Source organism: Heptranchias perlo, chromosome 25 (genome assembly GCF_035084215.1).
Source record: "Heptranchias perlo isolate sHepPer1 chromosome 25, sHepPer1.hap1, whole genome shotgun sequence".
Classification (NCBI taxonomy): domain Eukaryota; kingdom Metazoa; phylum Chordata; class Chondrichthyes; order Hexanchiformes; family Hexanchidae; genus Heptranchias; species Heptranchias perlo.
In genome coordinates this window covers 25,561,410-25,578,296 of record NC_090349.1, presented here as the reverse complement: position 1 = coordinate 25,578,296, position 16,887 = coordinate 25,561,410, and the positions used below count along the sequence as shown (strand labels likewise).

General features: G+C 43.1%; 1 protein-coding gene across 1 annotated transcript; it reads left to right on the top strand.

The window, feature by feature from the left end:
• The first annotated feature begins 184 nt into the window (after positions 1 to 184).
• On the top strand, positions 185 to 16,110 carry LOC137342122 (C-signal-like). The gene is made up of 6 exons (XM_068005799.1): positions 185 to 494; positions 2,660 to 2,711; positions 11,799 to 11,986; positions 12,940 to 13,095; positions 13,986 to 14,096; positions 15,717 to 16,110. The coding sequence occupies exons 1-6, from the start codon at positions 348 to 350 to the stop codon at positions 15,828 to 15,830; spliced, it is 768 nt and encodes a 255-aa protein (XP_067861900.1). The 5' UTR covers positions 185 to 347; the 3' UTR covers positions 15,831 to 16,110.
• Positions 16,111 to 16,887: the final 777 nt, after the last annotated feature.

Genomic DNA, 16,887 nt, shown 5'->3' with positions numbered 1-16,887 from the left:
TCCTTTTCAAGTATTTATCCAATTTTGAAAGTTACTATTGAATCTGCTTCCACCACCCTTTCAGGCAGTGCATTCCAGATTAGAACAACTTTCTGTGTCAGTTTTCTGGGGGGCTGTTAATCATTTTTTTCTGGTTTGGCCTGTGGTGCACAAAGACGTACAGAGGGAAGGAGCAAGGGGTTGGCATTGGGGAGGGGGGGTCAAAGTTAAAGGTCACCACCGCGGGCCTGACAGCAATTCGGTGCCTGTACTGAGGCGCTAAGGGTCGGTCTTGACAAGACACTTTACACCGGAGACCGGAGAGTGTCGAGTTCGAGACGCGGTGTCGCTGTTCGACCGCTGCCGGGATGCAGACACTGTCGTTGAGGTCGGTGCTGGTGACGGGAGCGAATCGCGGTCTGGGCCTGGAGCTGATCCGCCAGCTGGGGCGGGCTGAGCGGCCGCCCCGTTACCTGTTAGCCGGCTGCAGAGACCCCGAGGGCCCACGAGCAAAAGTGAGTAGATGATCCTCCACAGGGCCCAGCTATGAACATCTGGCACTTAATCCACCCTTGCAAATGGGAATAGTGCACAGCAAACCTGGTTTTATTATTGCAGTGAATCAAATGGTGCGTGCTTTTGTTATTGGAAGCATTTTATAATTTGGATTTCAAATGTGTAATTAAATATACTGAATGAATAAAATTCTCAACCCCTTTCTAGTTACTCGATTGTAGTTGAGAATTTATTGTGACTACAAAAAGTTGATTTTGCTTACTGAAAAAGACTGGAAATCATGCGATATTAGGATTATAATTCATGTCCCAATACATTTTAAGGTATATTTTCCAGTCACTGTGTCTGGTGCCACAGGAACGTAACAGGTGCAGGGGGATCAGAAAATCTGTCTGGAGTCCATGTGGTCTGATCTGTGCCACCTGACTACCAAGTCAATCTTTGAGCAGGCCTTTTAGTGATTTCACCAAAAATGAGCTATGACTGTTCGGTAGTCTTACCTTGGGAGCTTCCTTAAGATGTGCATCTTCTGCATTTGTTGTCAGATTGTACAAGAAGTGTACACAATATTGACTCTAGTTACAACCCCCTGCCTGGCATATTGCACTGCCATCCTCTGGGAAGGCTGCACTGGAGTGCGAAACAAGACAACCCTCTTTGCATCTACTTTAAAGGTTAATGGAATGTTGGCCTTTATCTCAAGGGGGTTGGAATTGAAAAGTGAGGAAGTGATGTTTCAGTTGTACAGAGCCTTCGTCAGATCCTATCTGAAGTACTGTGTTTAGTTTTAGGCGTCGATCCTCAGGAAAGAAATATTAGCCTTGGAAGGGGAACAGTGCCGAACGATACCAGGGCTTAAAGGACTTTTACACTGTACAGCAGTTAAAAAGGCTGTAAAATACATTTTAAATATTTGCAGCCTTTCAAAAGCCTGGAATATTTTTTTTTCTGCCTATGTGTCCACTTACTTATGCGTGGTTAAATCTCTTTAAATTTTGCCTGCTACACTTCAAAGAATAATCTCACAATTTCCTACTTCTCTACCCCCCCCCCCCCCCCTCCCTCTTTTGCTGGAACATAATTATTTACTGATTAGGCATATAGTGAACATTATGCACTGATACTGAAGTAAAAGTGTATACTTAAGGACCCAAACTACTTTTGAGCCGGTTGTACTGATGGACTTTGGCAGTGTGTTTTTTTAAAATCAAATAAAGAAGATCCTGAGCAGTAAAGCACTTGCTGCATGCATTATTACACTTTGGAGGAGGCATTGACTGTTGCTGGGGTACAGATCCTCAGGCACTGGCAGACTCTGAACATCGGTCAGGCTATTCCTCATGTGAGCCTAGATAGTAAGTGTCAGCGGAACTTAGTCCTGTTCTCTCCAGGTATATGCATTTTCCAGCAGGAGTCATTCTGGTTAACATTCTGTAATGTAAGGTAAACTCCTCATTCATGCTCATTGCCCAACAAATGCTATTTGGTTGTTCTTTTATAATGCATCTACTGGTGTCTGAACATTTTGACATGTGATTCCTGAAACTAATAAAAACCGAAAGGAAAGCAAACAATGCACTTGAGCATTCATTAAAACAATTAATTAGTAAAATCAGTTTTGCAATATTATTGGCACAGTGAGATATTTAACTGTAACAAGAGAACAAGCTAGATAGGAATAGTATAGAATGCAGAGCTAACCAAGAATATACACACACAAACAAGGAAAATACCATTTGTTGAAGGATCTTTAAGGTCCAACTGAGATCAGCTGTTCTTATTGTAAATATGTGTGGAAAAAACACCTGGCCAATTGAAAATAACAGAAGTGCATGTATAATATAGTCTTTGTTTTTTAAAATGTTATTGACTGAGAACGTGATTATTAACATCAGTGAAAATAAAAACATCAGTCCACAATATGTGATATGGTGCAAAAGATCTTAAAATGCAAAACCTCAGCGTGTATAAAACTTTGTGCTGCAGACATTCTTTCACTTGTGAAAGTCTATCCTGACTCTGTCTTATGTCATGTTTTCCCTGTGAAAGAATTGATATGTGCCGACTGGTGTACTTGCACTATTTTATATTTATCAAAAAGTTATTGGATGATTATGTAACACAAGAGGTTCTGTACTAATAGCTATGTCTCTATGCTCCATAGGATCTTAAGAACATTGCAAAAAGTTTCTCAAATGTAAAAATATTTAAGTTGGGTAAGTGAAAATTAACACCGTAGTAATTTTAGTTAAGATTGCATTGTAGATTTTCACACACTCTCTGCATTCATTTCATTTTAGAGGGGCTCCATACTAAAGTAGACGGCCTATGTCGGAAAACAACTTTATAAATTCAGCTAATTAATTTGAGTAAGTATTTAATGAAAGTCAACTCTTTGTACATTCAATAAATACAGAAACTTATATTAATGGTACTGATTAGCTGAATTTATAAAGTTTGGTTTTCAGATGTAGGCAATCTAATTTAACATAGCCCCTTTAATATTAGGATGAATGCAGAGAACCCATTAAAAGAACATAGTTGAGAGATTGCATATTACCATTGAGAAGATAGGCAAAGCTACCTTCTGTCATTGTGAATTCTGTTGAATAAATATTGAATCTTGTTTTCACCAATAATTACTTCAAAGCATCAAGAACATAAGAACATAAGAAATAGGAGCAGGATTAGGCCATACGGCCCTTCGAGCCAGCTCCGCCATTCAATCAGATCATGGCTGATCTTCGACCTCAACTCCACTTTCCTGCCCGATTCCCATATCCCTTGAAACCCCTAGAGTCCAAAAAATCTATCTATCTCAGCCTTGAATATATTCAATGACTCAACATCCACAGCCCTCTGGGGTAGAGAATTCCAAAGATTCACAACCCTCTGTGTGAAGAAGTTCCTCCTCATCTCAGTCTCGAATGGCCTTATCCTGCGACTATGCCCCCTAGTTCTAAACTCTCTAGCCAGGGGAAACAATCTCTCAGCATCCACCCTGTCTAACCCCCTCATAATCTTATATGTTTTAATGAGGTCACCTCTCATTCTTCTAAACTCCAGAGAGTATAGGCCCATTCTACTCAACCTCTCTTCATAGGACAACCCTCTCATCCCAGGAATTAATCTAGTGAATCTTCGTTGCACCGCCTGCAAGGCAAGTATATCCTTCCTTAGATAAGGAGACCAAAACTGTACGTAGTACTCCAGGTGAGGTCTCACTAAAGCCCTGTCTAACTGTCGTAAGGCTTCCTTACTCTTGTACTCCAACCCCCTTGCAATAAAGGCGAACATGCGAATTGCTTTCCTAATTGCCTGCTGTACCTGCTGTACCTGCATACTAACTTTTTGTGTTTCTGTACAAGGACACCCAAGTCTCTCTGAACAACATTTATTAATTTCTCACCATTTAAACAATATTCTGTTTTTCTATTCTTCCTACCAAAGTGAATAACTTCACATTTCCCCACATTATACTCCATCTGCCACCTTCTTGCCCACTCACTTAATCTGTCCATATCCCTTTGCAGACTCTTTGGCCCCGATATTAGAGTGGAGGTGGGATGGCAGCGGGGGGGTGGTGGGGTGAATGGGCGCGTGGGTAACCCGACCAATAAAAAATGTCCATTTCCCATGCAATCGCAATTCATTTGGTGCCACTTAACGTGGCTTCCGGGTTTGCCGTCCGAATGCTGTGCAGCGGGCGGACTGCGCACCTGTATCACAGGCGGTCAGCTGGAGGAGCTCTATTTAAAGGGCCATTGCTCCAATGGCTTTCCTGGAGCAAACGCCCACATACCACAATGAGCAGCACAGGGGCAAGGCTGCTTCAAGATTCAATGATGCCTCACTCCAGGTGCTACTGGATGGGGTGAGGAGGAGGAGGAGGAGGAGGGATCTGTTTTACTCGACATCACTCCTCACACCCACTTAAGACTTATCCTCAACTTATCTGCACTTCCTCACGTCCCTATTAGTTATCCCACCACTACCACTCAGCCCAATCCTCATCCAATGTCATAGCTCTGTCTCATAATCACCCTCTGATGCATCTCTTTCACGGTCAGCCTCACCCAAACCAATGCATTCATTGGTTGGCCACTTCACCATCACTCACTCACATGCCTATTCTTTCTCCCCTTCTAGGAGAAGAGAGTGCAAAATGCACGGGAGATGTCGAGGACCGGAGGGGGGCCACAACAAATCGTCGTCCTTACATCGGCGGTGCAGGAGGTGCTGGATCTCAGCTGAACCCTGGAGTGCCTGTCCGTCGGGGACGCTGAGATTGGCACCCCACAAACGTCTGGTGACACAACTTTAACATTCATCACACACAATATGAATTGATGTTAACATGCTTTGCCACCTTCAGCACCTCAGTATGCTCATCGCAACATGACACATCTGTGATGATGCTTAAGGTCCTGCCGGTCTCTGAGGGTGCACCGTCACATCTGAGCGAGCTATCCACCAGTGCAGATACTCACACCTCGGTGGTCCTAGTCCTCAGTTAGTCGGGTTGGCACCTGGTGAGTTACCACACTTGAGCACAAGCAGACACTGGCGGCAGGGACAGCTGCGGAGAGTCCACATCGGTGGGAGCACTCCTCTTCAGGCTCTGCTCAGCTGGACGCAGATGCGGAACCCTGGGAGCCATCCTTTAAAATGAGAATGATCGAGGGACGGCAGCACGTTTGCGAGGTACTGGGACAGGTGCCAAGCGCGCTCTCCACAATAGCGCAGAGGATGGAGGAGTCCAACTCCTGCATGAGTGGAATGGCGGCACAGGTATGGGAGGGAATCTCTGAGATACTGACACAGGGACGTGAGCAACTATCTGAGATATTGTTGCAGGGATGTGAGCAACTGTCTGAGATAGTGTCACAGGTAAGTGCGGGAATGTCTGCGATGGAGAGAAGGCTAGCCTCCATTTAGCTTCAAGCATGGCTCACAAATGAGTCCATTCAGGCCCTGACAACGGCCGTTCGGACTCAGGGTGAACACCATTCTGCCTGCCTGGGCCTGGCCCAGGGGAGGGATGATGGCGAAAGGGGACATGGAAGTGGGGACGCCACTCAAAGCGCTCCCACGTCTCACCCGTTGCCCCCCTCTAAACCAGTACCCGCAATGCTGCCTCCTCTCCAGGTGACTGAGTCTGCCCCTGCAAAGGTGCAGGTGGAGCAGTCTTTAGTGGGGACCTCACGGGCTCCAAAACCCAGCGGACGTAGGCCCAAAGCATCTAAGCAGTCGGGGATGAACATGAGCAACCTGCCACTACATCTGCTGCAGCCACAGGGAATGCACCACGTAGAAGTAGCCGCGAGAGAAAGGCGAAGGTTTTGCCCCAGGAAGCTGTGGAAGCTACATCATTAGATAAATTTAAAACAGAAATAGACAGTTTCCTAGAAGTAAAGGGAATTAGGGGTTATGGGGAGCGGGCAGGAAATTGGACATGAAGCTGAGTTCGGATCGGTCAATGCCCTGTGGGTGGCGGAGAGGGCCCAGGGGCTATGTGGCCGGGTCCTGCTCCGACTTCTTGTGTTCTTTAGATTTGTGGTTGGGATCAGATCAGCCATGATCTTATTGAATGGCGGAGCAGGCTCGAGGGGCCGATTGGCCTACTCCTGCTCCAATTTCTTATGTTCTTATGTAAGCACGAAGGGGATGCACAAGGGTGTTTGACAGATGCTCATGTTTTTCATTTATATTTGCTTTTTGTTAAAATCACATTAAATATGATTGTCACCACTACTGCCACGTCTTGGCCATTCTTGACTGGCTTTTGTGATGGGGCCCTTTCTTGAGTTTCAACATGAACGGCGACACTTGATGCCACCCATTGGGTCCTTTTACAGTGGGTGCACGTGTAATTGCAGGACTGTTTTGTGCAGGGAGGTGTTGACGCTGGTCTTTCCAGGTGGTCTGATGACTGGACTCTTCACACTGTCTGATGTTAGGAGAACCATTCACATATCAATGACTCCCAGGCCTCACGAGCAGCCAGGTGAGCCGCTGCTCTGCCCATGGGTTCCTCCTGCTCCTCCTCCGCCTTCTCCTTCTCCGCCCCCTCAATGGATGGCAGATGTGGATGAGGCCTCCTCAAGCGGCACCCCTCTCTATTGTGCCATGTTGTGCAGGGCACAACACACTACTATAATGCATTCCACTCTGTCTGGTGCGTATTGAAGCGCTCCCCCAGAACGATCAAGGCACCTAAAGCGCATCTTGAACAGCCCTATAGCATGCTCCATTGTAGACCGGGTGGCGATGTGGCTGTCGTTATAGCTGTTGTTCGGTGATGGGGTTCCTCAGAGGTGTCATGAGCCACGTATGCAGGGGGTATTCCTTGTTCCCGAGGAGCCAGCCCTTAAGGGTGTTCGGGGCGTGGAAGAGGGGTGAGATGTTGGATTCCCTCAGGATGAAGGAATCGTGGCAGCTGCCAGGGAAGCTGGCACGCACGTGACGGAATCTTTTGCGGTGATCGCAAATGAGCTGAGTGTTCATGGAGTGATAGCCCTTCCTGTTGATGAACAGTCCTGGCTCGTGTGGAGGTGCTCGGATTGCTTTATATGGGTGCAATCGATTGCACCCTGCACCCGTGGGAAGCCAGCCACAGAGTGGAATCCCACTGCCCTCTCCATCTGGCTGAGGTCATCCGTGGGGAAGTTGATGTATTGCGAGGCCCTGCGAAACAAACCGTCGGTGACCTGCCTTATCCACTTGTGTGCAAATGACTGAGAGACCCCGGCGATGTCCCTGGTGGCACCCTGGAATGATCCGGAGGCGAAGAAGTTGAGGGCAGTTGTGACTTTGACAGCGACAGGTAAGGAGATGCTGCTCGGCCCAGCCGGGAGCAGCTCGGCATGAAGGAGGCTGCAGATATCTGCGACTACCTGAGCCTCTGTATGCACTGCTCCTCAGAGAGGTCCAGGAAGCTGAGCCTCAGCCTGTAGACCCTGTGGCGAGGGTAGTGCCTCCTGCGACGTCAGTCTCTCTGTTGTTGCCTCTGTGCTCTTGTGCAGGTACCTGTGGAGCTCCAAGTGGCGGAGGTGGACGCCGTGCCTGGCGAGGCTGGTGATGTTGCTCGTCCTCGGATGTAGTGGTGAATGCAGCCATGGCAACCCCCCCATCCTCATGGTGTGAGTTTGAGGGGGTCCGAAAAGTAGTTAAATATGTGAGAACAGAAGAATTGTGAGTGCAAAGTAGGAATTTTCAGTGAAAACACAAAGATCTCGCAGCCAAAAGTTTGTCTGAAAGAACTGAGTGCCCTGCTGGAAGAACTCACCTTTTCTCCCCATCTGTCAAACAAGCATTTGAATGTGCAACTGGCTGCTGGCTGGAACACGTCTGTTAGAACATGGAGTGTTTCCCACAGCACGGGAAACACGCTGAGGATGTTTCAAAATCGGATCCCTGCCTCAATGTGGAGAAAATTAAGTACTTCAAGTACTTAACCTATCTAAATAACTGTGTAAAGTATCATCCCGCCAGCATTAATTGCCGGTGGGACTTCCGCATTCGGGAGGCGCATATGCACCCAGATGCGTCAGTGGGGAACCCAGAAGTCTGCGGGTTGGAGCCGGGTTCCGAACCCGATCAGGATTTCCCTGATTTTTGGAGCTCCCCCGCCACCAACACACCCACTACTTCCCTGCAAAATTGAACCCTTTGTGTCCTCCTCACAGCTTGCTTTGCCACCTAGCTTTGTATTGTCTGCAAACTTGGATACATTACACTCGGTCCCTTCATCTAAGTCATTAATATAGATTGTAAATAGCTGAGGCCCAAGCACCGATCCTTTCGGCACCCCACTAGTTACTGCCTGCCAACCTGAGAATTTATCCTTACTCTCTGTTTTCTGTCCTTTAGCCAATTCTCTATCCATGCTAATATATTACCCCAACCCCATTATTCCTTACCTTGTGTAACAATCTTTTATGTGGCACCTTATCGAATGCCTTTTGAAAATCCAAATATACTACATCCACTGGTTCCCCTTTATCTACCCTGCTGGTTACATCCTCAAAAAACTCTAATAAATTTGTCAAACACGATTTCCCTTTCATAAAACCATGTTGACTCTGCCTAATCATAGTATGATTTTCTAATTGCCCTGTTACCACTTCCTTAATAATGGATTCCAGCATTTTCCGGACGACCGATGTCAGGCTAACTGGCCTGTAGTGCCCTGTTTTCTCTCTTCCTCCCTTCTTGAATAGTAGGGTTACATTTGCTACCTTCCAGGCAACTGGGACTGTTCCAGAATTGAGAGAATTTTGGAAAATCATAACCAATGCATCCACTATCTCTGCAACCATCTCTTTTAAAACCCTAGGATGTAGGCCATCAGGTCCAGGGGATTTGTCGGCTTTTAGTCCCATTAGTTTGTCCTGTACTTTTTCACTAGTGATATTAATTGTTTTAAGTTCCTCACTCTCATTTACCCCTTGGTTTCCTACTATTTTTGGGTTTTTTTGTGTCTTCTACTGTGAAGACATACAAAATACTTGTTTAACGCATCTGCCATTTCCTGATTCCCCATTATAATTTCTCCTGCCTCAGCCTCTAAGGGACCAATGTTTACTTTTGATACTCTCTTCCTTTTATACTTGTAGAAGCTCTTACAGTCATTTTTATTTTTCTTGCTAATTTACTCTCATATTCTATTTTCTCCCTTTTTATCAATTTTTTGGTCGTCCTTTGTTGGTTTCTAAAACTCTCCCAATCCCCAGGCTTATTACTCTTCTTGGCAGCATTATATGCCTCTTTCAATCTAATACTTTCCTTAACTTCTTTAGTTAGCCATGTTTTTATTTTTCAATTTATTTCTTTTAAAATTTTAATTCAGTGAACATATCACATCACAAGAAGTGAATATATTAACCTGCAATTAGATCTACTTCAGATGCTGTTTCATAAGCCAACGCATTCTTCCTTTGGTTTCATTGTAATTTTTTGCAACAACATTTCATGTGCCACCAGTCTAATCAGATGGGAAACTCGCAATAATTATTGGCTAGAAATTCTTTCATGTACTGAATTATTCTCCCAGGCAAAGTCATATACCATGAATTACTTGACCTGTGGGATAAATGTAACTTGCCCTCTAGATGTTACTTTTTGTTCCAGATGCAAAACATTTAAAAAAATAATACTAGTAACTTAATGCCAGGAACCAAATTGCAAAGTTCCTTTACCGAATTGAACTGTGAGTGATCTGAGCTTATGTTTATTTAACAACACTTAAAGGCAGAATTTAACTCCCTCCGCCTGGCGGAAACCGGGCAGTAGAGGAGTTAAAATCGTAGCAGTGGATTTACCGCCACTCTTCCCATCTGCCACCATATAACCGTTGATGTTTTCACGGGCGGCTCGAGGCGCTGGCTTGAATCAGGTGGGAGCCTCGTCAATTCATGCAAATCAGGGTCCTATAAGGAACATAGGACCCCAATGCCATTTCAACATGTTACAGGATGGAGCATTCACCATGAATACACCACTCAGCAAAACTTGTCGATACAGCTGAAGAGGGTCGAAAAGGTGAGTGTTAAAATTATTCTTGTGGGGGCGAGCTGCGCCAGGATGCCTGCTTTAGGGGCATCAGCTTGCCGCCTGCATGTTAATGAGGCCAGCCCTCGAAATAGACTGGGCCTTTTGCACGAGGGATCAGATGGTTTGCCTGCCCGCTTCGCTGGCCGCCGCCCGATGGTTAAAATCCACCCCTTAGACTATTGGATTAGTGGGACACATTATTCCTAGCAGAATAATACATTGTGCATTACATGACATGTAATTCCTTATAAAACAGTGTATCATCTTATTTGCAATGAGCAAAGCCATGGGAGATTTGATAATATATTCAAAGTAGTCTTTGGCATGCATTTCCTCTCTGTCATTTTCCACGTGTCACACTTGACTTATTTGCTCAAATTTATTATTCCTAAAACAAATCAGAACTTAGTATCATTGAGAAGTGACCAAAATCTACCAAAAATGGAGCAAATCATATCACTCAAAAGGGTTTTTGAATGTACTTTCATTTTGCTTTTCCCACAAAATCCAGCGTTCAAAATAAGGTTTACAGCATAATGAAAACATTTTCCATCTATTTACAATTTTGTGCCATGAGATAGTATCATAGAGCCTCTGCTTCCACCACACTGTAAAATGGAGGAGAGAACATTAAGTACAGTAAAAGCCTCATCATAGGAATAATTCAGGACAGGGTGATCAGGACTCCTTTTTGCTGTAAGCATGTGGGTGAATAATAAATTTGAAGAGTTTGTATCTAATAGTGTTGTGTGCTGTAAGTTTTTTTTTGCTCAACGTTGCCAAAGTTTATAAATTCTAAAGCCTTTTTTATTGTCGGGACAGTCTCACAGTGGCAGATATGGATTCTTACTTCTGTGGTGGTGGGTTTGACTTTTCAAAGAGCCAAGTTACTGCTGCCTGATGAGCAATGTTTGATGATTTTCAAGAGTGATCAGATAATGTGTTAAATGTACATATCCCTTCTTGGGGAAAAATTGATTCTCTATCCACCTTGCCTATAGTCACAGCTATCCGATTTTGAACTTGTTATTTTCATCTGTACTAGTCACAGGCACCATAGCTTGAACCAATACTTGCAGGATTAAAATGTTGCTTATGTTATTTGTTTTTCAAAACATTTCAGACTTGCTAGCCTTGCGAACAACTTAATTAAAAATGTAAAGCTACTGAACCATATAGACCAACAAGATCCCAGGATTGATCCCAAATTATCCCAATTAGCATATCTCCGCTACCCAAGAGGCAGGCGGCAATGTGTTTGATTATCCCTAGGATATTGAGGGGAAAATTGGCCAGTCCTACTACTTTCGAGATCCCAGTTGGAAGCGCATATATGCAGATGTCAGATGAGAACAGGATCAGCTTGGTTATGATGTCACCTGGGACACTTGTTTAGAGGCTTGTGTGATAATAATGGCTACTTAGCTGAGGTACAGGAGGGTAACGATTGCCTGTGGAGTCATATCCACGCAAGAGTCAATGCCTTAAACGGAAAGGGAGAAAATTGGTTGAGGAAAAAAATGCTTGTTTAAGACTGCAAAGCTTGTAGGACAATTTTACTTCAAAATCTACATGTAATGCACTGTCTTGGATATATTTTCCAAACATTCAATCTGCAGAGCAACACCAGTCTTGGCAGTAATGTGTAGCTGGCCCCTGTCTTCTGTAATGTGATGTGAGTTGCTTTTAAAGTGGAAAATGACAATATAAACATGTAACTAAAACCCTTTATTATGTAACATTTTAAGACATGGATGACGTTGACAGTATTCAAGAGTGTGCTGATCAAATTCAGAAGGTATTGGAAAACGATGGTCTAAATCTGTTAATAAATAATGCTGCAATCAACTTTGGTGGAGGCCTGAATGAAATTACTCCTGTAACAATGATAAAGAGTTACATAACCAATGTTGTTGGACCAATAATGATAACCAAGGTAATACTGTGTTCTTGTATTCTTTGCAAGTTTGCAATTTTGATTGGTTTTAATGTATTTGTGTCATTGATCCCACTTTATTCTTTCAATGGGTGGGGAATGGAGAGGAGGGCAGGGCAGGGCAGACTCCAAATCCTCAAGATACTATCTATCAGATAGCAATAGGTGGAAGTGATAGTGTATGAATGGTATTCTTAATAATGTAAAAGAATATTTTTTTTACCATGGTGGGCAATGAGGTGGCAATTTTTTAAAAAAAAATCAAATCTTGGTGAAGTTTCACATTGATGGTTTTACAATTTCATCTGTACTGACGAGCTGTTGTGATTCCTGTGACCCATAAGTGACCCTCTTAAGTTGCAACCACAGTGTACGGTAGGTGCAAAATCGACTTTTGGTTGAATTAACCAGGTCATTGTGAAGGAGCAGAGAATGTCAACATTGGGAAGGGGAGAAGGCTAGGCAAAAATGTTGAAGTACAATATTGAATGTTGTGAAAAATCAACTCATCTGAATTTTCAGTGATGTCAGTAAATATTGAAGCTTCTGCTTGACAGTATTATGGACACATGGTAAATGGAAAGACTAATGAGAAGAGTTTAGCAGTGAGGCATGAAGTGATAATTTGTTTATCTTTGTTAATTGTCATTATCATTTAACAGTCCTCACCATGTTGCTATGCTGTATAATGTTTCTAAAACCAGCCTGAAGGATTATCAAAGAATAAATGGAATATCACACATGTTCATCATCACTGGTGCAGTGTCCCTTACTTTTCTAATTGCTTTTTGATGCATTATATTATTAATTTCAATTACAAATTCTGCCATTTTCTAGAGAAATTATTTTAAGTAAGCCAAGTCCAATTTTCATTTCAGGTACTTGTGTTACTGTTTGTTCGCACTAAATTTCTAACACTAAAGAAGCAATTGTTGCATGTTTTTGTTTTTCAGGCTTTGCTGCCAGCTTTGCAGCAAGCAGTTCAGCTAAGTGATGAACTTGGTATTAGCTGTAAGAAAGCAGCAGTCATCAACATGTCCTCTATCATGGGCTCCATAGAGTTGTGCAGCAATGAAAGTGAGAAATCATATACATACAGGATTAGCAAGGTCAGTATACATGATGGCACAGTCAGAGGGTAAAAATGATGAAGCAGGTATAAAAGACATTACTTGTGTAAAGGAATTTATATGCTATGAGTTGTGTTTGTCATGGTTTATGCCACCTCCAAGTCATTAACAGAACTTATTTTGGCAGGGGGTGGGGGGAGGGGTTGTCGGTGGGTTGGTTGTACTTATCAAGATGAAACTGTTTGTAATTCAGGCAGCCATTGTCAGCATCAGTTGCTCCCGGCTCAGATAAAACACAGCTAGATGCAGATTAAATCTCCTCCTACTTTTCCCAACAACATATCTCAGCCCCAACCTCAGAAGAGTACCCCGGCTTTATCAGTGTGATAACCTTTTAATTTTCCACACTAGCATCTTGAGTGAAATTGCCAATTAGTGCCAAATTAGGGACAGTTTTTTTGCTGTAGATCCCATGAATACTAGGTACGAGATTGAGACTGCCCAGACTCATTTTACAGACCCTAACAGAGGAGACTTTCATACCATTAGTATTCCCCTGGTTGGGAAGTCAGTGGCAAGGGGTCTTCAATTTAAAATTGTGACTATTAGAGTGAGAAGAGAAGTTGGAAGAAATTTCTTTGGAAAGAGATGTTAGAGTATGGAATGTTTTGCGTCAGGGAGTATAGGCAGAAACCTTTGGAATTTTTTAATGGAAAAGTGAATAAGAATTTGAAAAGGGCTATGGGGAAACAGCAGGGCAGCGAGATTAATTTTGGATTGTTCCCGGCACAAATACAAGGAGTTAATGGTTCTAAATTTCTGCAGCGTGTTCATAATTTGTGTCATCTGAGCCCCTTGTAATCTTGTAATCCTTCCCAGATGGCTATTATTATTGACACAATTTCATGATTATATTGGTCTTTAACCAGGCTGCATTGAATATGCTAACCAAGTGCTTAGCTAATGAGCTGAAACCTCAAGGAATCCTTTGTGCTTCAATGCACCCTGGCTGGGTCAAAACAGAGATGGGTGGTGAAAAGGTAAGAAAATAAATATTGAGATTGGGACTAAGTTTATAACCACTATAGTAATCGTGATAACTAGCGGTCTTTGGATATGGGTATTGCATCCTGACTGAGTGGTAGATCCAAAATTATATTATACATGTTGTTATAATTGGCATTGTTCAGCTCTTAGATAATCGATTTGTACAATTAGTCCATTTTGTCACACTTGTCTCACTATCCTACATAAGACATAGGAACAGGAGTAGGCCATACAGCCCCTCAAGCCTGCTCCACCATTCAATCAGATCATGGTTGATCTTCGACCTCAACTCCAATTTCCTGCCCAATCCCGTGATTCCCCTAGAGTCCAAAAGTCTGTCTATCTCAGACTTGAATATCTCACGACTCAGCATCCAGAGTCCTGTGGGGTAGAGAATTCCAAAGATTCACAAGCCTCTAAGTGAAGAAATTCCTCCTCATCTCAGTCTTGAATGGCCGACCCCTTATCCTGAGACTATGCCCCCTCGTTCTCGACTCTCTAGCCAGGGGAAACAACCTCTCAGCATTTACCCTGTCAAGCCCCCTCAGAATCTTATATGTTTCAATGAGATCACCTCTCATTCTTCTAAACTCTAGAGAGTATGGGCCCATTCTACTCAACCTCTCCTCATAGGACAGCCCTCTCATCCCAGGAATTAATCGAGTGGACCTTCATTGCACTGCCTCTAAGGCAATAATATCCTTCCTTAGATAAGGGGACCAAAACTGTACTCAGTACTCCAGGTGAGGTCTCAGCAAAGCCCTGTACAGTTGTAGTAAGACTTCCATACTCTTGTACTCCAACCCCCTTGCAATAAAGGCCAACATGCCATTTGCTTTCCTAATTGCTTGCTGTACCTGCATGCTAACATTTTGTGTTTCTTGTACAAGGACACCCAAGCCTTTCTGAACACCAACATTTACTAGTTTCTCACCATTTAAAAAATATTCTGTGTTTCTATTCTTCCTACCAAAGTGAATAACCTCACATTTTCCCACATTTTACTCCATCTGCCACCTTCTTGCCCACTCACTTAACCTGTCTATATCCCTTTGCAGACTCTTTGTGTCCTCCTCACCGCTTACTTTCTCACCTAGCTTTGTATCGTCAGCTTTGTATCCTTAACCGTTATTCTAACATCTGTTGCCAAGAATTAACTTTAATGAAATCAGTACACCTTTAAATGGCCATTCTTTTAGTATATTTTTCAGATTGTGCAGCTTTTTGTTCGCTGTTCTCCCTTCTCCCTATTATGGATTATATTGCTATGTTATGAGTAGTTGAGTAATGGTGAAGCTTATTTTATTTTGTGTAAGTATCTTAAAGGGGAAGGAAAGTCCATGGGACTACTTTATGCCATAGTCTATTTATATATTACTGCAGAGTTTTTTTAAAATCACATTTGTTACCATGTCGTGTCTCCAGGTTGTTCCAGTGATCCCACTGATGGGAGGAGTCGCTCTGTTCATTTTTATCCAAGTTTTTCCAGGGTCAGATTGGCTTGGGAGTTGAGCCAGAGCTGCCCATCTTTAGCAAAATACACTATAGATTGGGAAATTTATACTTCGTAATTTATACCTAACTAACCTTCAGTTTCTATTCACTTTCACCAGGCACCACTAATTAAAGAGGAAAGTATAAATGGGATTCTCGAGGTGCTGTCGAGGCTTTCAGACAAAGATAGCGGATCCTTTCTAGACTGGAGAGGTCAGCGTTTACCTTGGTGAAGACTAACTTACTGTGCATTAATGTAATCATTTTACTCCTCACCAAAAGGAAAACTGACACATTATGACCTCTGCTGCAAGATTGGTACTGATTTTCAGCAATGCTGCTCAATAAGTACTGAAAATGAGTATGAAATAAATGACAGTGTTGATACTTTTATAAAGTTTAATTTTGTTGATCAATGGAATTAATTTACACTGTTCTTGGGATATACCCAATATATCTTCTTAATGATTAGATACAAATTTATGGCTTAATAAAATTATTCCAAAATGGTTATTTTAATTGACTTATGTATTTTTTCAGGCAGCAAGTGCAGTTAGTGGGAAGGGAGTAATGGATGTTCAGCATTTATAACAAGCCCAGCATTGAGGAGGGAAATTGGGAGCCCGCTGGGGAGAGACAGCGGGTAGACCGGCTACAACAGGAAGTGCCATTTGACATGGGAATATTAACTTAAAAATGAGATTTATTAATTTCATGGAAAGTTTATTAATTTATGTATAGTAATAAAATGTAGCTATTAAATAATGTTGAGCCTATTTAACTTTAATAGTGGCTAGGACACACAACTCTCATTGCAGATGTATTTTTCCAAAAAAAATGATACAATTGATTGGTTCCTAACCATTCAGAAATCACATTTATAGATACTGATTATAAGGGGTAAAACTTTGGGCAGGTGGACAGGATAGACATAATGGGGGCAACTATTGTGTTGTGCATAAATCGGGTGGAGGGGCATATGTGGCAGCCGTCTGGAGGAGTCAGCAAGGGACCGATGCAACTTTAATGGTCGGCCTTTATTATCATGTGATCGGTGAGCTGCCGGTGCAAAAGGCACTCCCAATAAACAGCTCATCAATTAGGATGCGGAAAATCGGGCCATGTGACATTCTGCTCATCAAGGGCTCTGTTTGACCCATTGATCTGATTGTGGCGGTGTTCTGCAGTAGGTTCTCGAGGAGTCATGATCCAAGTGTGCAGGGAATAGACCTTGTCCTCAAGCCGGAAACATCTTACTTGCTATGCGGAGCAAGGAGCGGGAATGATGAA

Bases quoted from the DNA above. Each gene is read 5' to 3' on its own strand.
- LOC137342122 (XM_068005799.1), top strand. From the start codon at position 348: ATGCAGACACTGTCGTTGAGGTCGGTGCTGGTGACGGGAGCGAATCGC. The intron at 495-2,659 runs GTGAGTAGATGA...TATGCTCCATAG, and splicing joins CCGAGGGCCCACGAGCAAAA to GATCTTAAGAACATTGCAAA. The intron at 2,712-11,798 runs GTAAGTGAAAAT...TAACATTTTAAG, and splicing joins TGTAAAAATATTTAAGTTGG to ACATGGATGACGTTGACAGT.